A 22,963-nucleotide genomic window follows, 5' to 3' on the forward strand; every position below is an offset into this window, starting at 1 on the left:
GGTGGGCGTGTATGTGTGGCATGCAATATGTTGAAGTGACGAGGTGGGCGTGTATGTGTGGCATGAAATATGTTGAAGTGACGAGGTGGGCGTGTATGTGTGGCATGCAATATGTTGAAGTGACGAGGTGGGCGTGTATGCGTGGCATGCAATATGCTGAAGTAACGAGGTGGGCCTGGCATGCAATATGCTGAAGTGATGAGGTGGGCGTGTGGGCATGGCATGCAATATGCTGAAGTAACGAGGTGGGCGTGGCATGCAATGTGCTGAAGTGACGAGGAGGCGTGTGTGCGTGACATTCAATATGCTGAAGTGACGAGGTGGGCGTGTGCAATGTGCTGAAGTGACGAGGTTGGCGTGTATGCGTGGCATGCAATATTCTGAAGTGACGAGGTGGGCGTGTATGCGTGGCATGCAATATGCTGAAACGATGAGGTGGGTGTGTATGCGCGGCATGCAATATGCTGAAGCGACGAGGTGGGCGTGTATGCGTGGCATGCAATATTCTGAAGCGACGAAGTGGGCGTGTATGCGTGGCATGCAATATTCTGAAGTAACGAAGTGGGCGTGTATGCGTGGCATGCAAGATGCTGAAGTGACGAGGTGGACGTGTATGTGTGGCATGCAAGATGCTGAAGTGACGAGGTGGGCGTGTATGTGCGGCATGCAATATGCTGAAGTGACGAGGTGGGCGTGGCATGCAATATTCTGAAGTGACGGGTGGGCGTGTATGCGTGGCATGCAATATGCTGAAGTGACGAGGTGGGCGTGTACGTGTGGCATGCAATATGCTGAAGTGACGAGGTGGGCGTGGCATGCAATATTCTGAAGAGACGGGGTTGGCGTGCATGCGTTGCATGCAATATGCTGAAGTGACGAGGTGGACGTGTGTGCGTGGCATGCAATATGCTGAAGTGACGAGGTGGGCGTGTATGCGCGGCATGCAATATGCTGAAGTAACGAGGTGGGCATGTATGCGTGGCATGCAAGATGCTGACGTGACGAGGTGGACGTGTATGCGTGGCATGCAAGATGCTGAAGTGACGAGGTGGGCGTGTATGCGTGGCATGCAATATGCTGAAGTGACGAGGTGGGCGTGTATGCGTGGCATGCAATATACTGAAGTGACGAGGTGGGCGTGGCATGCAATATTCTGAAGTGATGGGGTGGGCGTGTATGCGTGGCATGCAATATGCTGAAGTAACAAGGTGGGCGTGTACGTGTGGCATGCAATATGCTGAAGTGACGAGGTGGGCGTGTATGTGTGGCATGCAATATGTTGAAGTGACGAGGTGGGCGTGTATGTGTGGCATGAAATATGTTGAAGTGACGAGGTGGGCGTGTATGTGTGGCATGCAATATGTTGAAGTGACGAGGTGGGCGTGTATGCGTGGCATGCAATATGCTGAAGTAACGAGGTGGGCCTGGCATGCAATATGCTGAAGTGACGAGGTGGGCGTGTGGGCATGGCATGCAATATGCTGAAGTAACGAGGTGGGCGTGGCATGCAATGTGCTGAAGTGACGAGGAGGCGTGTGTGCGTGACATTCAATATGCTGAAGTGACGAGGTGGGCGTGTGCAATGTGCTGAAGTGACGAGGTTGGCGTGTATATGTGGCATGCATTATGCTGAAGTGACGAGGGGGCGTGTGTGCGTGACATGCAATATGTTGAAGTGACGAGGTGGGCGTGTATGTGTGGCATGCAATATGTTGAAGTGACGAGGTGGGCGTGTATGTGTGGCATGCAAGATGCTGAAGTGACGAGGTTGGTGTGTATGCGTGGCATGCAATATGCTGAAGCGACGTGGTGGGCGTGTATGCAAGGCATGCAATATTCTGAAGTGACGAGGTGGGCGTGTATGCGTGGCATGCAATATGCTGAAACGACGAGGTGGGTGTGTATTCGTGGCATGCAATATGCTGAAGCGACGAGGTGGGCGTGTATGCGTGGCATGCAATATTCTGAAGCGACCAAGTGGGCGTGTATGCGTGGCATGCAATATTCTGAAGTGACGAAGTGGGCGTGTATGCGTGGCATGCAAGATGCTGAAGTGACGAGGTGGGCATGTACGTGCGGCATGCAATATGCTGAAGTGACGAGGTGGGCGTGGCATGCAATATTCTGAAGTGACGGGTGGGCGTGTATGCGTGGCATGCAATATGCTGAAGTGACGAGGTGGGCGTGTACGTGTGGCATGCAATATGCTGAAGTGACGAGGTGGGCGTGGCATGCAATATTCTGAAGTGACGGGGTTGGCGTGCATGCGTTGCATGCAATATGCTGAAGTGACGAGGTGGACGTGTGTGCGTGGCATGCAATATGCTGAAGTGACGAGGTGGGCGTGTATGCGCGGCATGCAATATGCTGAAGTAACGAGGTGGGCGTGTATGCGTGGCATGCAAGATGCTGACGTGACGAGGTGGACGTGTATGCGTGGCATGCAAGATGCTGAAGTGACGAGGTGGGCGTGTATGCATGGCATGCAATATGCTGAAGTGACGAGGTGGCCGTGTATGTGTGGCATGCAATATACTGAAGTGACGAGGTGGGCGTGGCATGCAATATTCTGAAGTGATGGGGTGGGCGTGTATGCGTGGCATGCAATATGCTGAAGTAACGAGGTGGGCGTCTACGTGTGGCATGCAATATGCTGAAGTGACGAGGTGGGCGTGTCATGCAATATTCTGAAGTGACGGGGTTGGCGTGCATGCGTTGCATGCAATATGCTGAAGTGACGAGGTGGACGTGTGTGCGTGGCATGCAATATGCTGAAGTGACGAGGTGGGCGTGTATGCGCGGCATGCAATATGCTGAAGTAACGAGGTGGGCGTGTATGCGTGGCATGCAAGATGCTGACGTGACGAGGTGGACGTGTATGCGTGGCATGCAATATGCTGAAGTAACGAGGTGGGCGTGTATGCGTGGCATGCAAGATGCTGAAGTGACGAGGTGGGCGTGTATGCATGGCATGCAATATGCTGAAGTGACGAGGTGGCCGTGTATGTGTGGCATGCAATATACTGAAGTGACGAGGTGGGCGTGGCATGCAATATTCTGAAGTGATGGGGTGGGCGTGTATGCGTGGCATGCAATATGCTGAAGTAACGAGGTGGGCGTGTATGCGTGGCATGCAAGATGCTGAAGTGACGAGGTGGGCGTGTATGCATGGCATGCAATATGCTGAAGTGACGAGGTGGCCGTGTATGTGTGGCATGCAATATACTGAAGTGACGAGGTGGGCGTGGCATGCAATATTCTGAAGTGATGGGGTGGGCGTGTATGCGTGGCATGCAATATGCTGAAGTAACGAGGTGGGCGTCTACGTGTGGCATGCAATATGCTGAAGTGACGAGGTGGGCGTGTCATGCAATATTCTGAAGAGACGGGGTTGGCGTGCATGCGTTGCATGCAATATGCTGAAGTGACGAGGTGGACGTGTGTGCGTGGCATGCAATATGCTGAAGTGACGAGGTGGGCGTGTATGCGCGGCATGCAATATGCTGAAGTAACGAGGTGGGCGTGTATGCGTGGCATGCAAGATGCTGATGTGACGAGGTGGACGTGTATGCGTGGCATGCAAGATGCTGAAGTGACGAGGTGGGCGTGTATGCGTGGCATGCAATATGCTGAAGTGACGAGGTGGGCGTGTATGCGTGGCATGCAATATACTGAAGTGACGAGGTGGGCGTGGCATGCAATATTCTGAAGTGATGGGGTGGGCGTGTATGCGTGGCATGCAATATGCTGAAGTAACGAGGTGGGCGTGTACGTGTGGCATGCAATATGCTGAAGTGACGAGGTGGCCGTGGCATGCAATATTCTGAAGTGACGGGGTTGGCGTGCATGCGTTGCATGCAATATGCTGAAGTGACGAGGTGGACGTGTGTGCATGGCATGCAATATGCTGAAGTGACGAGGTGGGCGTGTATGCGTGGCATGCAATATGCTGAAGTAACGAGGTGGGCCTGGCATGCAATATGCTGAAGTGACGAGGTGGGCGTGTGGGCATGGCATGCAATATGCTGAAGTAACGAGGTGGGCATGGCATGCAATGTGCTGAAGTGACGAGGAGGCGTGTGTGCGTGACATTCAATATGCTGAAGTGACGAGGTGGGCGTGTGCAATGTGCTGAAGTGACGAGGTTGGCGTGTATATGTGGCATGCATTATGCTGAAGTGACGAGGGGGCGTGTGTGCGTGACATGAATATGTTGAAGTGACGAGGTGGGCGTGTATGTGTGGCATGCAATATGTTGAAGTGACGAGGTGGGCGTGTATGTGTGGCATGCAAGATGCTGAAGTGACAAGGTTGGCGTGTATGCGTGGCATGCAATATGCTGAAGCGACGAGGTGGGCGTGTATGCGTGGCATGCAATATTCTGAAGTGACGAGGTGGGCGTGTATGCGTGGCATGCAATATGCTGAAACGACGAGGTGGGTGTGTATTCGTGGCATGCAATATGCTGAAGCGACGAGGTGGGCGTGTATGCGTGGCATGCAATATTCTGAAGCAACGAAGTGGGCGTGTATGCGTAGCATGCAATATTCTGAAGTGACGAAGTGGGCGTGTATGCGTGGCATGCAGGATGCTGAAGTGACGAGGTGGATGTGTATGCGTGGCATGCAAGATGCTGAAGTGACGAGGTGGGCATGTACGTGCGGCATGCAATATGCTGAAGTGATGAGGTGGGCGTGGCATGCAATATTCTGAAGTGACGGGTGGGCGTGTATGCGTGGCATGCAATATGCTGAAGTGATGAGGTGGGCGTGTACGTGTGGCATGCAATATGCTGAAGTGACGAGGTCGGCGTGGCATGCAATATTCTGAAGTGACGGGGTTGGCGTGCATGCGTTGCATGCAATATGCTGAAGTGACAAGGTGGACGTGTGTGCGTGGCATGCAATATGCTGAACTGACGAGGTGGGCGTGTATGCGCGGCATGCAATATGCTGAAGTAACGAGGTGGGCGTGTATGCGTGGCATGCAAGATGCTGAAGTGACGAGGTGGACATGTATGCGTGGCATGCAAGATGCTGAAGTGACGAGGTGGGCGTGTATGCGTGGCATGCAATATGCTGAAGTGACGAGGTGGCCGTGTATGTGTGGCATGCAATATACTGAAGTGACGAGGTGGGCGTGGCATGCAATATTCTGAAGTGATGGGGTGGGCGTGTATGCGTGGCATGCAATATGCTGAAGTAACGAGGTGGGCGTGTACGTGTGGCATGCAATATGCTGAAGTGACGAGGTGGGCGTAGCATGCAATATTCTGAAGTGACGGGGTTGGCGTGCATGCGTTGTATGCAATATGCTGAAGTGACGAGGTGGATGTGTGTGCGTGGCATGCAATATGCTGAAGTGACGAGGTGGGCGTGTATGCGTGGCATGCAATATGCTGAAGTAACGAGGTGGGCCTGGCATGCAATATGCTGAAGTGACGAGGTGGGCGTGTGGGCATGGCATGCAATATGCTGAAGTAACGAGGTGGGCGTGGCATGCAATGTGCTGAAGTGACGAGGAGGCGTGTGTGCGTGACATTCAATATGCTGAAGTGACGAGGTGGGCGTGTGTGCGTGGCATGCAAGATGCTGAAGTGACGAGGTGGGCGTGTACGTGCGGCATGCAATATGCTGAAGTGACGAGGTGGGCGTGGCATGCAATATTCTGAAGTGACGGGTGGGCGTGTATGCGTGGCATGCAATATGCTGAAGTGACGAGGTGGGCGTGGCATGCAATATTCTGAAGTGACGGGGTTGGCGTGCATGCGTTGCATGCAATATGCTGAAGTGACGAGGTGGTCGTGTGTGCGTGGCATGCAATATGCTGAAGTGACGAGGTGGGCATGTATGTGCGGCATGCAATATGCTGAAGTAACAAGGTGGGCGTGTATGCGTGGCATGCAAGATGCTGACGTGACGAGGTGGACGTGTATGCGTGGCATGCAAGATGCTGAAGTGACGAGGTGGGCGTGTATGCGTGGCATGCAATATGCTGAAGTGACGAGGTGGGCGTATACTGAAGTGACGAGGTGGGCGTGGCATGCAATATTCTGAAGTGATGGGGTGGGCGTGTATGCATGGCATGCAATATGCTGAAGTAACGAGGTGGGCGTGTATGCGTGGCATGCAATATACTGAAGTGATGAGGTGGGCGTGGCATGCAATATTCTGAAGTGATGGGGTGGGCGTGTATGCGTGGCATGCAATATGCTGAAGTAACGAGGTGGGCGTGTATGCGTGGCATGCAATATACTGAAGTGATGAGGTGGGCGTGGCATGCAATATTCTGAAGTGATGGGGTGGGCGTGTATGCGTGGCATGCAATATGCTGAAGTGACGAGGTGGGCGTGGCATGCAATATTCTGAAGTGACGGGGTTGGCGTGCATGCGTTGCATGCAATATGCTGAAGTGACGAGGTGGTCGTGTGTGCGTGGCATGCAATATGCTGAAGTGACGAGGTGGGCATGTATGTGCGGCATGCAATATGCTGAAGTAACAAGGTGGGCGTGTATGCGTGGCATGCAAGATGCTGACGTGACGAGGTGGACGTGTATGCGTGGCATGCAAGATGCTGAAGTGACGAGGTGGGCGTGTATGCGTGGCATGCAATATGCTGAAGTGACGAGGTGGGCGTATACTGAAGTGACGAGGTGGGCGTGGCATGCAATATTCTGAAGTGATGGGGTGGGCGTGTATGCATGGCATGCAATATGCTGAAGTAACGAGGTGGGCGTGTATGCGTGGCATGCAATATACTGAAGTGATGAGGTGGGCGTGGCATGCAATATTCTGAAGTGATGGGGTGGGCGTGTATGCGTGGCATGCAATATGCTGAAGTAACGAGGTGGGCGTGTACGTGTGGCATGCAATATGCTGAAGTGACGAGGTGGGCGTGGCATGCAATATTCTGAAGTGACGGGGTTGGCGTGCATGTGTTGCATGCAATATGCTGAAGTGACGAGGTGGACGTGTGTGCATGGCATGCAATATGCTGAAGTGACGAGGTGGGCGTGTATGCGTGGCATGCAATATGCTGAAGTAACGAGGTGGGCCTGGCATGCAATATGCTGAAGTGACGAGGTGGGCGTGTGGGCATGGCATGCAATATGCTGAAGTAACGAGGTGGGCGTGGCATGCAATGTGCTGAAGTGACGAGGAGGCGTGTATGCGTGACATTCAATATGCTGAAGTGACGAGGTGGGCGTGTGCAATGTGCTGAAGTGACGAGGTTGGCGTGTATATGTGGCATGCATTATGCTGAAGTGACGAGGGGGCGTGTGTGCGTGACATGCAATATGTTGAAGTGACGAGGTGGGCGTGTATGTGTGGCATGCAATATGTTGAAGTGACGAGGTGGGCGTGTATGTGTGGCATGCAAGATGCTGAAGTGACGAGGTTGGCGTGTATGCGTGGCATGCAATATGCTGAAGCGACGAGGTGGGCATGTATGCGTGGCATGCAATATTCTGAAGTGACGAGGTGGGCGTGTATGCGTGGCATGCAATATGCTGAAACGACGAGGTGGGTGTGTATTCGTGGCATGCAATATGCTGAAGCGACGAGGTGGGCATGTATGCATGGCATGCAATATTCTGAAGTGACGAGGTGGGCGTGTATGCGTGGCATGCAATATGCTGAAACGACGAGGTGGGTGTGTATTCGTGGCATGCAATATGCTGAAGCGACGAGGTGGGCGTGTATGCGTGGCATGCAATATTCTGAAGCGATGAAGTGGGCGTGTATGCGTGGCATGCAATATTCTGAAGTGACGAAGTGGGCGTGTATGCGTGGCATGCAAGATGCTGAAGTGACGAGGTGGACGTGTATGCGTGGCATGCAAGATGCTGAAGTGACGAGGTGGGCGTGTACGTGCGGCATGCAATATGCTGAAGTGACGAGGTGGGCGTGGCATGCAATATTCTGAAGTGACGGGTGGGCGTGTATGCGTGGCATGCAATATGCTGAAGTGACGAGGTGGGCGTGTACGTGTGGCATGCAATAAGCTGAAGTGACGAGGTGGGCGTGGCATGCAAAATTCTGAAGTGACAGGGTTGGCGTGCATGCGTTGCATGCAATATGCTGAAGTGACGAGGTGGACGTGTGTGCGTGGCATGCAATATGCTGAAGTGACGAGGTGGGCGTGTATGCGCGGCATGCAATATGCTGAAGTAACGAGGTGGGCGTGTATGCATGGCATGCAAGATGCTGACGTGACGAGGTGGACGTGTATGCGTGGCATGCAAGATGCTGAAGTGACGAGGTGGGCGTGTATGCGTGGCATGCAATATGCTGAAGTGACGAGGTGGCCGTGTATGTGTGGCATGCAATATACTGAAGTGACGAGGTGCGCGTGGCATGCAATATATTGAAGTGATGGGGTGGGCGTGTATGCGTGGCATGCAATATGCTGAAGTAACGAGGTGGGCGTGTATGTGTGGCATGCAATATGCTGAAGTGACGAGGTGGGCGTAGCATGCAATATTCTGAAGTGACGGGGTTGGCGTGCATGCGTTGCATGCAATATGCTGAAGTGACGAGGTGGACGTGTGTGCGTGGCATGCAATATGCTGAAGTGACGAGGTGGGCGTGTATGCGTGGCATGCAATATGCTGAAGTAACGAGGTGGGCCTGGCATGCAATATGCTGAAGTGACGAGGTGGGCGTGTGGGCATGGCATGCAATATGCTGAAGTAACGAGGTGGGCGTGGCATGCAATGTGCTGAAGTGACGAGGAGGCGTGTGTGCGTGACATTCAATATGCTGAAGTGACGAGGTGGGCGTGTGTGCGTGGCATGCAAGATGCTGAAGTGACGAGGTGGGCGTGTACGTGCGGCATGCAATATGCTGAAGTGACGAGGTGGGCGTGGCATGCAATATTCTGAAGTGACGGGTGGGCGTGTATGCGTGGCATGCAATATGCTGAAGTGACGAGGTGGGCGTGTACGTGTGGCATGCAATATGCTGAAGTGACGAGGTGGGCGTGGCATGCAATATTCTGAAGTGACGGGGTTGGCGTGCATGCGTTGCATGCAATATGCTGAAGTGACGAGGTAGACGTGTGTGCGTGGCATGCAATATGCTGAAGTGACGAGGTGGGCGTGTATGCGCGGCATGCAAGATGCTGAAGTGACGAGGTAGACGTGTGTGCGTGGCATGCAATATGCTGAAGTGACGAGGTGGGCATGTATGCGCGGCATGCAAGATGCTGACGTGACGAGGTGGACGTGTATGCGTGGCATGCAATATGCTGAAGTGACGAGGTGGGCGTGTATGCGCGGCATGCAAGATGCTGACGTGACGAGGTGGACGTGTATGCGTGGCATGCAAGATGCTGAAGTGACGAGGTAGACGTGTGTGCGTGGCATGCAATATGCTGAAGTGACGAGGTGGGCATGTATGCGCGGCATGCAAGATGCTGACGTGACGAGGTGGACGTGTATGCGTGGCATGCAAGATGCTGAAGTGACGAGGTAGACGTGTGTGCGTGGCATGCAATATGCTGAAGTGACGAGGTGGGCGTGTATGCGCGGCATGCAAGATGCTGACGTGACGAGGTGGACGTGTATGCGTGGCATGCAAGATGCTGAAGTGACGAGGTAGACGTGTGTGCGTGGCATGCAATATGCTGAAGTGACGAGGTGGGCATGTATGCGCGGCATGCAAGATGCTGACGTGACGAGGTGGACGTGTATGCGTGGCATGCAAGATGCTGACGTGACGAGGTGGACGTGTATGCGTGGCATGCAAGATGCTGAAGTGACGAGGTGGGCGTGTATGCGTGGCATGCAATATGCTGAAGTAACGAGGTGGGCGTGTATGCGTGGCATGCAAGATGCTGACGTGACGAGGTGGACGTGTATGCGTGGCATGCAAGATGCTGAAGTGACGAGGTGGGCGTGTATGCGTGGCATGCAATATGCTGAAGTGACGAGGTGTGCGTATACTGAAGTGACGAGGTGGGCGTGGCATGCAATATTCTGAAGTGATGGGGTGGGCGTGTATGCGTGGCATGCAATATGCTGAAGTAACGAGGTGGGCGTGTACGTGTGGCATGCAATATGCTGAAGTGACGAGGTGGGCGTGGCATGCAATTTTCTGAAGTGATGGGGTTGGCGTGCATGCGTTGCATGCAATATGCTGAAGTGACGAGGTGGACGTGTGTGCGTGGCATGCAATATGCTGAAGTGACGAGGTGGGTGTGTATGCGTGGCATGCAATATGCTGAAGTAACGAGGTGGGCCTGGCATGCAATATGCTGAAGTGACGAGGTGGGCGTGTGGGCATGGCATGCAATATGCTGAAGTAACGAGGTGGGCGTGGCATGCAATGTGCTGAAGTGGCGAGGAGGCGTGTGTGCGTGACATTCAATATGCTGAAGTGACGAGGTGGGCGTGTGTGCGTGGCATGCAATGTGCTGAAGTGACGAGGTTGGCGTGTATATGTGGCATGCATTATGCTGAAGTGACGAGGGGGCGTGTGTGCGTGACATTCAATATGCTGAAGTGACGAGGTGGACGTATGTGCGTGGCATGCAATATGCTGAAGTGATGAGGTGGACGTGTGTGCGTGGCATGCAATATGTTGAAGTGACGAGGTGGGCGTGTATGTGTGGCATGCAATATGTTGAAGTGACGAGGTGGGCGTGTATGTGTGGCATGCAAGATGCTGAAGTGACGAGGTTGGCGTGTATGCGTGGCATGCAATATGCTGAAGCGACGAGGTGGGCATGTATGCGTGGCATGCAATATTCTGAAGTGACGAGGTGGGCGTGTATGCGTGGCATGCAATATGCTGAAACGACGAGGTGGGTGTGTATTCCTGGCATGCAATATGCTGAAGCGACGAGGTGGACGTGTATGCGTGGCATGCAATATTCTGAAGCGACGAAGTGGGCGTGTATGCGTGGCATGCAATATTCTGAAGTGACGAGGTGGGCGTGTATGCGTGGCATGCAATATGCTGAAACGACGAGGTGGGTGTGTATTCCTGGCATGCAATATGCTGAAGCGACGAGGTGGACGTGTATGCGTGGCATGCAATATTCTGAAGTGACGAAGTGGACGTGTATGCGTGGCATGCAAGATGCTGAAGTGACGAGGTGGACGTGTATGCGTGGCATGCAAGATGCTGAAGTGACGAGGTGGGCGTGTACGTGCGGCATGCAATATGCTGAAGTGACGAGGTGGGCGTGGCATGCAATATTCTGAAGTGACGGGTGGGCGTGTATGCATGGCATGCAATATGCTGAAGTGACGAGGTGGGCGTGTACGTGTGGCATGCAATATGCTGAAGTGACGAGGTGGGCGTGGCATGCAATATTCTGAAGAGACGGGGTTGGCGTGCATGCAATATGCTGAAGTGACGAGGTGGACGTGTGTGCGTGGCATGCAATATGCTGAAGTGACGAGGTGGGCGTGTATGCGCGGCATGCAATATGCTGAAGTAACGAGGTGGGCGTGTATGCGTGGCATGCAAGATGCTGACGTGACGAGGTGGACGTGTACGCGTGGCATGCAAGATGCTGAAGTGACGAGGTGGGCGTGTATGCGTGGCATGCAATATGCTGAAGTGACGAGGTGGGCGTGTATGCGTGGCATGCAATATACTGAAGTGACGAGGTGGGCGTGGCATGAAATATTCTGAAGTGATGGGGTGGGCGTGTATGCGTGGCATGCAATATGCTGAAGTAACTAGGTGGGCGTGTACGTGTGGCATGCAATATGCTGAAGTGACGAGGTGGGCGTGGCATGCAATATTCTGAAGTGACGGGGTTGGCGTGCATGCGTTGCATGCAATATGCTGAAGTGACGAGGTGGACGTGTGTGCGTGGCATGCAATATGCTGAAGTGACGAGGTGGGCGTGTATGCGTGGCATGCAATATGCTGAAGTGACGAGGTGGGCCTGGCATGCAATATGCTGAAGTGACGAGGTGGGCGTGTGGGCATGGCATGCAATATGCTGAAGTAACGAGGTGGGCGTGGCATGCAATGTGCTGAAGTGACGAGGAGGCGTGTGTGCGTGACATTCAATATGCTGAAGTGACGAGGTGGGCGTGTGTGCGTGGCATGCAATGTGCTGAAGTGACGAGGTTGGCGTGTATATGTGGCATGCATTATGCTGAAGTGACGAGGGGGCGTGTGTGCGTGACATGCAATATGTTGAAGTGACGAGGTGGGCGTGTATGTGTGGCATGCAATATGTTGAAGTGACGAGGTGGGCGTGTATGCGTGGCATGCAATATGCTGAAGTGACGAGGTGGGCGTGTATGCGTGGCATGCAATATGTTGAAGTGACGAGGTGGGTGTGTATTCCTGGCATGCAATATGCTGAAGCGACGAGGTGGGCGTGTATGCGTGGCATGCAATATTCTGAAGCGACGAAGTGGGCGTGTATGCGTGGCATGCAATATGCTGAAGTGACGAGGTGGGCGTATACTGAAGTGACGAGGTGGGCGTGGCATGCAATATTCTGAAGTGATGGGGTGGGCGTGTATGCGTGGCATGCAATATGCTGAAGTAACGAGGTGGACGTGTACGTGTGGCATGCAATATGCTGAAGTGACGAGGTGGGCGTGGCATGCAATATTCTGAAGTGACGGGGTTGGCGTGCATGCGTTGCATGCAATATGCTGAAGTGACGAGGTGGACGTGTGTGCGTGGCATGCAATATGCTGAAGTGACGAGGTGGGCGTGTATGCGTGGCATGCAATATGCTGAAGTAACGAGGTGGGCCTGGCATGCAATATGCTGAAGTGACGAGGTGGGCGTGTGGGCATGGCATGCAATATGCTGAAGTAACGAGGAGGGCGTGGCATGCAATGTGCTGAAGTGGCGAGGAGGCGTGTGTGCGTGACATTCAATATGCTGAAGTGACGAGGTGGGCGTGTGTGCGTGGCATGCAATGTGCTGAAGTGACGAGGTTGGCGTGTATATGTGGCATGCAATATGTTGAAGTGACGAGGTGGGCGTGTATGTGTGGCATGCAAGATGCTGAAGTGACGAGGCTGGCGTGTATGCGTGGCATGCAATATGCTGAAGCGACGAGGTGGGCGTGTATGCGTGACATTCAATATGCTGAAGTGACGAGGTGGACGTGTGTGCGTGGCATGCAATATGCTGAAGTGACGAGGTGGACGTGTGTGCGTGGCATGCAATATGTTGAAGTGACGAGGTGGGCGTGTATGTGTGGCATGCAATATGTTGAAGTGACGAGGTGGGCATGTATGTGTGGCATGCAAGATGCTGAAGTGACGAGGTTGGCGTGTATGCGTGGCATGCAATATGCTGAAGCGACGAGGTGGGCGTGTATGCGTGGCATGCTATATTCTGAAGTGACGAGGTGGGCGTGTATGCGTGGCATGCAATATGCTGAAACGACGAGGTGGGTGTGTATTCCTGGCATGCAATATGCTGAAGCGACGAGGTGGGCGTGTATGCGTGGCATGCAATATTCTGAAGCGACGAAGTGGGCGTGTATGCGTGGCATGCAATATTCTGAAGTGACGAAGTGGACGTGTATGCGTGGCATGCAAGATGCTGAAGTGACGAGGTGGACGTGTATGCGTGGCATGCAAGATGCTGAAGTGACGAGGTGGGCGTGTACGTGCGGCATGCAATATGCTGAAGTGACGAGGTGGGCGTGGCATGCAATATTCTGAAGTGACGGGTGGGCGTGTATGTGTGGCATGCAATATGCTGAAGTGACGAGGTGGGCGTGTACGTGTGGCATGCAATATGCTGAAGTGACGAGGTGGGCGTGGCATGCAATATTCTGAAGTGACGGGGTTGGCGTGCATGCGTTGCATGCAATATGCTGAAGTGACGAGGTGGACATGTGTGCGTGGCATGCAAGATGCTGAAGTGACGAGGTGGGCGTGTATGCGTGGCATGCAATATGCTGAAGTGACGAGGTGGGCGTGTATGCGTGGCATGCAATATACTGAAGTGACGAGGTGGGCGTGGCATGCAATATTCTGAAGTGATGGGGTGGGCGTGTATGCGTGGCATGCAATATGCTGAAGTAACGAGGTGGGCGTGTATATGTGGCATGCAATATGCTGAAGTGACGAGGTGGGCGTGGCATGCAATATTCTGAAGTGACGGGGTTGGCGTGCATGCGTTGCATGCAATATGCTGAAGTGACGAAGTGGGCGTGTATGCGTGGCATGCAATATTCTGAAGTGACGAAGTGGACGTGTATGCGTGGCATGCAATATACTGAAGTGACGAGGTGGGCGTGTATGCGTGGCATGCAATATGTTGAAGTGACGAGGTGGGCGTGTATGCGTGGCATGCAATATGCTGAAGTGACGAGGTGGTCCTGGCATGCAATATGCTGAAGTGACGAGGTGGGCGTGTGGGCATGGCATGCAATATGCTGAAGTAACGAGGTGGGCGTGGCATGCAATGTGCTGAAGTGACGAGGAGGCGTGTGTGCGTGACATTCAATATGCTGAAGTGACGAGGTGGGCGTGTGTGCGTGGCATGCAATGTGCTGAAGTGACGAGGTTGGCGTGTATATGTGGCATGCATTATGCTGAAGTGACGAGGGGGCGTGTGTGCGTGACATGCAATATGTTGAAGTGACGAGGTGGGCGTGTATGTGTGGCATGCAATATGTTGAAGTGACGAGGTGGGCGTGTATGCGTGGCATGCAAGATGCTGAAGTGACGAGGTGGGCGTGTATGCGTGGCATGCAATATGCTGAAGTGACGAGGTGGGCGTGTATGCGTGGCATGCAATATGTTGAAGTGACGAGGTGGGTGTGTATTCCTGGCATGCAATATGCTGAAGCGACGAGGTGGGCGTGTATGCGTGGCATGCAATATTCTGAAGCGACGAAGTGGGCGTGTATGCGTGGCATGCAATATGCTGAAGTGACGAGGTGGGCGTATACTGAAGTGACGAGGTGGGCGTGGCATGCAATATTCTGAAGTGATGGGGTGGGCGTGTATGCGTGGCATGCAATATGCTGAAGTAACGAGGTGGACGTGTACGTGTGGCATGCAATATGCTGAAGTGACGAGGTGGGCGTGGCATGCAATATTCTGAAGTGACGGGGTTGGCGTGCATGCGTTGCATGCAATATGCTGAAGTGACGAGGTGGACGTGTGTGCGTGGCATGCAATATGCTGAAGTGACGAGGTGGGCGTGTATGCGTGGCATGCAATATGCTGAAGTAACGAGGTGGGCCTGGCATGCAATATGCTGAAGTGACGAGGTGGGCGTGTGGGCATGGCATGCAATATGCTGAAGTAACGAGGTGGGCGTGGCATGCAATGTGCTGAAGTGGCGAGGAGGCGTGTGTGCGTGACATTCAATATGCTGAAGTGACGAGGTGGGCGTGTGTGCGTGGCATGCAATGTGCTGAAGTGACGAGGTTGGCGTGTATATGTGGCATGCAATATGTTGAAGTGACGAGGTGGGCGTGTATGTGTGGCATGCAAGATGCTGAAGTGACGAGGTGGGCGTGTATGCGTGACATTCAATATGCTGAAGTGACGAGGTGGACGTGTGTGCGTGGCATGCAATATGCTGAAGTGACGAGGTGGACGTGTGTGCGTGGCATGCAATATGTTGAAGTGACGAGGTGGGCGTGTATGTGTGGCATGCAATATGTTGAAGTGACGAGGTGGGCGTGTATGTGTGGCATGCAAGATGCTGAAGTGACGAGGTTGGCGTGTATGCGTGGCATGCAATATGCTGAAGCGACGAGGTGGGCGTGTATGCGTGGCATGCTATATTCTGAAGTGACGAGGTGGGCGTGTATGCGTGGCATGCAATATGCTGAAACGACGAGGTGGGTGTGTATTCCTGGCATGCAATATGCTGAAGCGACGAGGTGGGCGTGTATGCGTGGCATGAAATATTCTGAAGCGACGAAGTGGGCGTGTATGCGTGGCATGCAATATTCTGAAGTGACGAAGTGGACGTGTATGCGTGGCATGCAAGATGCTGAAGTGACGAGGTGGACGTGTATGCGTGGCATGCAAGATGCTGAAGTGACGAGGTGGGCGTGTACGTGCGGCATGCAATATGCTGAAGTGACGAGGTGGGCGTGGCATGCAATATTCTGAAGTGACGGGTGGGCGTGTATGCGTGGCATGCAATATGCTGAAGTGACGAGGTGGGCGTGTACGTGTGGCATGCAATATGCTGAAGTGACGAGGTGGGCGTGGCATGCAATATTCTGAAGTGACGGGGTTGGCGTGCATGCGTTGCATGCAATATGCTGAAGTGACGAGGTGGACGTGTGTGCGTGGCATGCAATATGCTGAAGTGACGAGGTGGGCGTGTATGCGCGGCATGCAATATGCTGAAGTAACGAGGTGGGCGTGTATGCGTGGCATGCAAGATGCTGACGTGACGAGGTGGACGTGTACGCGTGGCATGCAAGATGCTGAAGTGACGAGGTGGGCGTGTATGCGTGGCATGCAATATACTGAAGTGACGAGGTGGGCGTGGCATGCAATATTCTGAAGTGATGGGGTGGGCGTGTATGCGTGGCATGCAATATGCTGAAGTAACGAGGTGGGCGTGTACGTGTGGCATGCAATATGCTGAAGTGACGAGGTGGGCGTGGCATGCAATATTCTGAAGTGACGGGGTTGGCGTGCATGCGTTGCATGCAATATGCTGAAGTGACGAGGTGGACGTGTGTGCGTGGCATGCAATATGCTGAAGTGACGAGGTGGGCGTGTATGCGTGGCATGCAATATGCTGAAGTGACGAGGTGGGCCTGGCATGCAATATGCTGAAGTGACGAGGTGGGCGTGTGGGCATGGCATGCAATATGCTGAAGTAACGAGGTGGGCGTGGCATGCAATGTGCTGAAGTGACGAGGAGGCGTGTGTGCGTGACATTCAATATGCTGAAGTGACGAGGTGGGCGTGTGTGCGTGGCATGCAATGTGCTGAAGTGACGAGGTTGGCGTGTATATGTGGCATGCATTATGCTGAAGTGACGAGGGGCGTGTGTGCGTGACATTCAATATGCTGAAGTGACGAGGTGGACGTGTGTGCGTGGCATGCAATATGCTGAAGTGACGAGGTGGACGTGTGTGCGTGGCATGCAATATGTTGAAGTGACGAGGTGGGCGTGTATGCGTGGCATGCAATATGCTGAAGTGACGAGGTGGACGTGTGTGCGTGGCATGCAATATGTTGAAGTGACGAGGTGGGCGTGTATGTGTGGCATGCAATATGTTGAAGTGACGAGGTGGGCGTGTATGTGTGGCATGCAATATGTTGAAGTGACGAGGTGGGCGTGTATGTGGGGCATGCAATATGTTGAAGTGACGAGGTGGGCGTGTATGTGTGGCATGCAATATGTTGAAGTGACGAGGTGGGCGTGTATGCGTGGCATGCAATATGCTGAAGTGACGAGGTGGGCGTGTATGCGTGGCATGCAATATGCTGAAGTGACGAGGTGGGCGTGTATGCGTGGCATGCAATATGTTGAAGTGACGAGGTGGGCGTGTATGCGTGGCATGCAATATGCTGAAGCGACGAGGTGGGCGTATGTACGTGGCATGCAATATTCTGAAGTGACGAGGTGAGAGTGTATGCGTGGCATGCAATATGCTGAAGTGACGAGGTGGTCGTGCGTGCGTCAAAGTAACATTATATTCGTCATCTAGTGACCGAGTCAGTTAGATGTTACACAGTACCGAGACTGTAACACACATGTAATGACAATACAAACCTTAAACACACCATGGTGATGAATGTTATTAGAAGACACGTAATTGAAATAGCACATCCCACCTGACTTATGATAGACAGTGCTTGTACATGTGAATTATCAGTCTGAAGGCAAGAATGAAGAACCGTGAGTTGCATTAAACCTATACTAGTATTATATTATACACTAGTTGTAATGACGGGATTATATATTATCGATTATATTGATATATCTGTGTGATTTAATTATTATTATTATTATTACTACAATATTCACCTGAAAATCTACAACTTGAACGAGAAGAGCAAAGTTAGTGAGATGATTACATTGGCAGTTAACAACATCATCCAGGACGATTGTAACACACCCATCAGTGCTCCATAAGCTATGAATATAATGACACATTAGAAGAGGACATTGTCTATACCTAAAATATGGTCATGTAAAACCAAGCCTGACCAAAGCCAAGTTGCTTCACCAAGATAGAAAGTGTGATATTTGATTGGACACACCAGTTGATTATGTCACTGGGTACAGTTGTAGATACGCCAGAGTCGAATTAAATTTCAAATGAATGCGAGATGCAGTGAAAGTAGATGAAGACTGAATTCAGTATACACATGTTTGATTTCAGGTACATAAAGGGGATGCCAACGGTGTGAGTTTAATAATTATTACACATTAGAGAAAATAATCACAGCAAATTCGCTGGGTGACAGTTTTTTGCTTTACTTAAGCCTATATTAGAAAACGTTCTAAAGAAATGGAAATTCTTAACATGCTTACTGAAAAACGGATTCTCGCTTGTGAGTCAAATGTTTAGTGTATAATATAATAAGGCAATGTTGGGAGAAAATTGATTTCTTTCTTTTTTTTAACTGTGAATAAAATTTAATTAAGTTTGTAAGAAATATAGGTTACCTGCTTGGATGCGATACATCAATGAACGCACAGAAGATGTCATCATTTCCCTAAGACAGAAAATTGAAATCTAATAAATATATTCTTTAAAATAACACAGTTTATTCCCAGACTATACGCGAGTATACTATACAGTCCCTGTCTTAATAATATGTCTTAATGTATTGGATCAATATTCTCATTTACGGAACTGTCTGTATATATTTTATTTGCATAAATCATAGCTTTTAAAAACATTTGCGTCATCGCCCATAATATAACCATCTATGTTAACATTCATACAATAAATATGAAATATAAAAGTTCAAATAAACTTACGGTTAGTTTGGTGAAACGAACTGTGATTGCTTCAGTAAAAGGTACTTCGGGCATAGGAGACATCGATATTGCTATTAGCTTGCTCCCAATTTCCACCGTATGAGTTGTGCCTTCCACAAGCAATGAGTAATTTTGGGGCATGATATCATTTATACTGTCATATTCAATGTATGTGATTATAACTTCATCGACTTCTACCGGTGAAACATAAAAAATTGTATATGTGAAACATTTACTTATGTAAATTTCCAAATCATATTTCCTTTATTTATACAATTTAATTGGTTGAACCTTGTGTGTAGCAAATAAAGTAAAAGCATTTTTTCATTTGGTGACAATAACTCAAAAGATTTTTATTTGTTGTTAATCAGTATGAACTTTTGAACAAGTTTATTTTTTGTGTCTTCCACATACAAATAATTCGTAATATATGGATAATGTGGCTAACATTTTCTGTCCAAGATGTTATTTAGATTGTGCACCTGACATATTATTTCGGATCACTATATTTTCCGTCTAAAATTTGATTAGTATTTTTTCTGTCAATTGTGTATAGTATATGAAGAGAGAAATACCTTTAAAAATTAAAATCACTTTTAAATTGGATATATCAACCAAATTGATATCACTTAAAATCACTTTTAAATTGGATATATCAACCAATTTGATATCACTTAAAATCACTTTTAAATTGGATATATCAACCAATTTGATATCACTTAAAATCACTTTTAAATTGGATATATCAACCAATTTGATATCACTTAAAATCACTTTTAAATTAGATATATCAACCAATTTGATATCACTTAAAATCTCTTTTAAATTGGATATATCAACCAATTTGATATCACTTAAAATCACTTTTAAATTGAATATATCAACCAATTTGATATCACTTAAAATCACTTTTAAATTGAATATATCAACCAATTTGATATCACTTAAAATCACTTTTAAATTGGATATATCAACCAATTTGATATCACTTAAAATCACTTTTAAATTGGATATATCAACCAATTTGTTATCAGGAATCTTTTTGTTATAATAACTTTGATATGTTATCAATTTTAATGAAATCCAAACAGAGTTACATTTCGTTGAATATTAATTAGGGGATCTTTCTATAAGTATCTTTTCATTTTCATTCATTTTGATACAAATTTATATTGAATTCAGCAGTGTCATGCGTGTGCGTTAAGTTTAAATTTTCCTTAGGTCAGAACTTTTCCCTTCCACTCAATCCACAGACGAAATCATTGTAACCGTCACTGTGCCTAATATCTAAGAACAAAGAAAAGGTTATAATTGTAAACACAAGGTACCACGTATGAATTCTTACCGTGGTTAAACACCATAGTATTTCTATGGAACACTGTCTCATTTCTATCACAAACTTTAAGCATTTGTTACATTAAGTTAAACTGGCAAAATTGTATGTATTTTACTAGGAATTGATGTTGTTGTAAAACAATACTATCCCCAATACTAGTACCATGATGTGTGTCCATAGGATATTATGATAACTTTGAATACAATAGATGGACAATACCTGTAGTCAGTAGCAGATGTTTTGGAACACTGATTGTCGCTGTGTCCGATATGACAATATCCAATGGGTCTGAGTGTTCATGTATGGCATATTTTCTACTGTAGACGACTATTAATAAAACAAATGTATACATAAGACTTCCATTTGTACCATTTTTTTATATGACATTGTAGAAATAACATCTGTGACATCGCCCTCAATGTTAATATTTGACGGGATGGGTTTATCAGCTTTCAATGATTTTATTAGTATGTTCCAAATCATTGGGCATCTTATTATACTATGTTATTCATTTATGTTTGTCTAATTTATTGATTGCCATATTTCAATGTCGCTCAATTTTAAGATCATGACAAAATGTATTTATTTTGATTCGCTGAAATATGTGTTCACATACCAATGTTAGATAAATGTAAAATGAGTGAGTCTTCTATCACGTGATACAAGTAGTCTGATATCGTGTTAATAAATCTGTCAATGGCCAAAATGAGATCAATGATTGGCACTCGTTCTTCCACCATTCCACCATCCAACACAATATCCTATGGAATGATACGAATCGAATGTTAATTAATTGCATACAATGACACTTACGTTCTTTATAATATAAATACAATTAGTGGCATAATTAAATTTATATGTGACTGATAGTAAAACATGTCGTCATATCTAATCACATCATGTATCATTACACCATGTATTTCCAGTGTACGACAGTTCTCTAGTGTGCATAAAGCGGTGAACACTACCAAATGATGCGACTGCTTCAAATACTTATTTACATAATTTAATACATTTATACTATTCTAATAACAAATTTAGGAGTTAAAAATAATAATTTGTTACGCATTTTTTTCGTTGAAGTATTTTTCAATATTTTTATTTCAGTCCGATCAACGTTATCCTATACTAAAAACTACATTCAAATAGAATTTTGTCTTTCATGTGAAAGTAGTAGGTAGGTGGTAGGATATATAGAACTATTTAAATTAAAGTTTCTAATTTGCAGCTATTGCAAGACATTTTGAAAATATATCGTTTTTTTCTAATCTAAAACAAATACGGTCACTGAAGCATGTGAGCATTAACAATTTTATAAAGTACCTGTACATACTATAAAGTTGTCACGAGAATACAGCAATGTATATACACAGACAGTACGGGGATCGTATCGAATGACATGTGACGTTAATAAACCCGAAACGCGCCAAAATCATTGGTGACATAGTTTACCTCCACATTGTGGAACATTCGATCGTTCGAATGAGCTCTGATAAGTTTTGAAACGTGTTTTTTTTCGCAGAACGACAATTCATTATAATACATTAATAAACATTCTTATCAGCGTTTTTTTTTTCAAACAAGTGCAAGCGGTATCAATAGAAAGTAAAAGAAGAAGACAATTCCAATAATAAATATATAGCTTAAAGGCAGACACTTACACAACCAAAAACAGTTACTCAGATCTATCACATAACAGCGTTGTATTAATAATCTAATACGACACTACATTACCAAGGTAACTGCTTACTTGATTGTTCAAATCCCAGAGTTTTCTAAAGGTGGCGTCTATTAATAAATTATTCATCTCCATGGTTTCCTGATAATAATAAGCAGAAAGATAGAATGATCACTATGGAAACACCAGTGATTGATGGTGCTACAGTATGAAAACCCTTACCCATCTAAACCAAACTATTAACTGCTGAAATTGTGACTTTGGCTTGTTAGGATCAACCAGGCAATATTTTTGAAAATTGAAGTGACTAATTTTACACGACAAGACTTAAATTCCTATATAACAAAGGAACCTAAATATAATTCAAATTGTCAAGTTATTTAGCATAAGAAGACCACGTGTCTCAAGGAGATGTTGTCACTTTAACATTACAATTAAAATAAATTAGCGAACACAATTATACACAGACAGTTTTGAAGTATTAATACCTTAATAAAATCGTGTACATCAGTTTGGTCCACATTAACATGAATGTGTGTGTTATCCACAAGTGTTGCCATGACAATAGTGACAATACTGAGTTCATCACTGTCATCTACAGTACCGCTTTCCAAAATATTATTCAACGCAACAATAAAACTAGATGATGACAGAATGGAGATATTCACACCCGCTGATTGTACCTGTATAGAAGGACAGGTCAGTTTGGTTTCAGTGACTATAATAATGTAGTGTACGCTAGAAATAAATATATTTATTAACAACAGCAGCAATAGCAAACTGACCATACAGACCGGGTATTTACTATTGACAGATTCCATTGAAAAGGTTAAAGGGCGGTGGTCGTCGCGCCACGCATGCGCGAGATATGGGTCTCTTATACATTGACGCGACGTTACCAACCTTTAATTAGTTATTTGTTGGTGATTGAAAGGTCGCCGACTGCAAATAGTGTACGTTGCGCCTATGTCAAAACTCATATTCGTGATTTCATTAGAAAAAAACATTGGATTGTGAGAAAATTG

General features: G+C 48.4%; 1 protein-coding gene across 1 annotated transcript in view; it reads right to left on the minus strand.

Annotated features, from left to right (window-relative positions):
* The window catches only part of LOC146742799 (adhesion G protein-coupled receptor D1-like), a 60,392-nt gene extending 41,405 nt beyond the window's left edge, over positions 1-18,987 (minus strand). The window contains exons 1-4 of the mRNA XM_085499471.1: positions 18,925-18,987; positions 18,607-18,656; positions 17,962-18,070; positions 17,707-17,810 (exon numbers count right to left, since the gene is read on the minus strand). Of these exons, the coding sequence (XP_085355597.1) occupies positions 17,707-17,810; positions 17,962-18,070; positions 18,607-18,656; positions 18,925-18,987 (326 nt within the window). The remainder of the gene's footprint in view (positions 1-17,706; positions 17,811-17,961; positions 18,071-18,606; positions 18,657-18,924) is intronic.
* Between the last annotated feature and the right edge of the window lie 3,976 nt (positions 18,988-22,963).

Source organism: Saccoglossus kowalevskii, chromosome 5, assembly GCF_978046115.1.
Source record: "Saccoglossus kowalevskii chromosome 5, keSacKowa6.1, whole genome shotgun sequence".
Lineage (NCBI taxonomy): Eukaryota > Metazoa > Hemichordata > Enteropneusta > Harrimaniidae > Saccoglossus > Saccoglossus kowalevskii.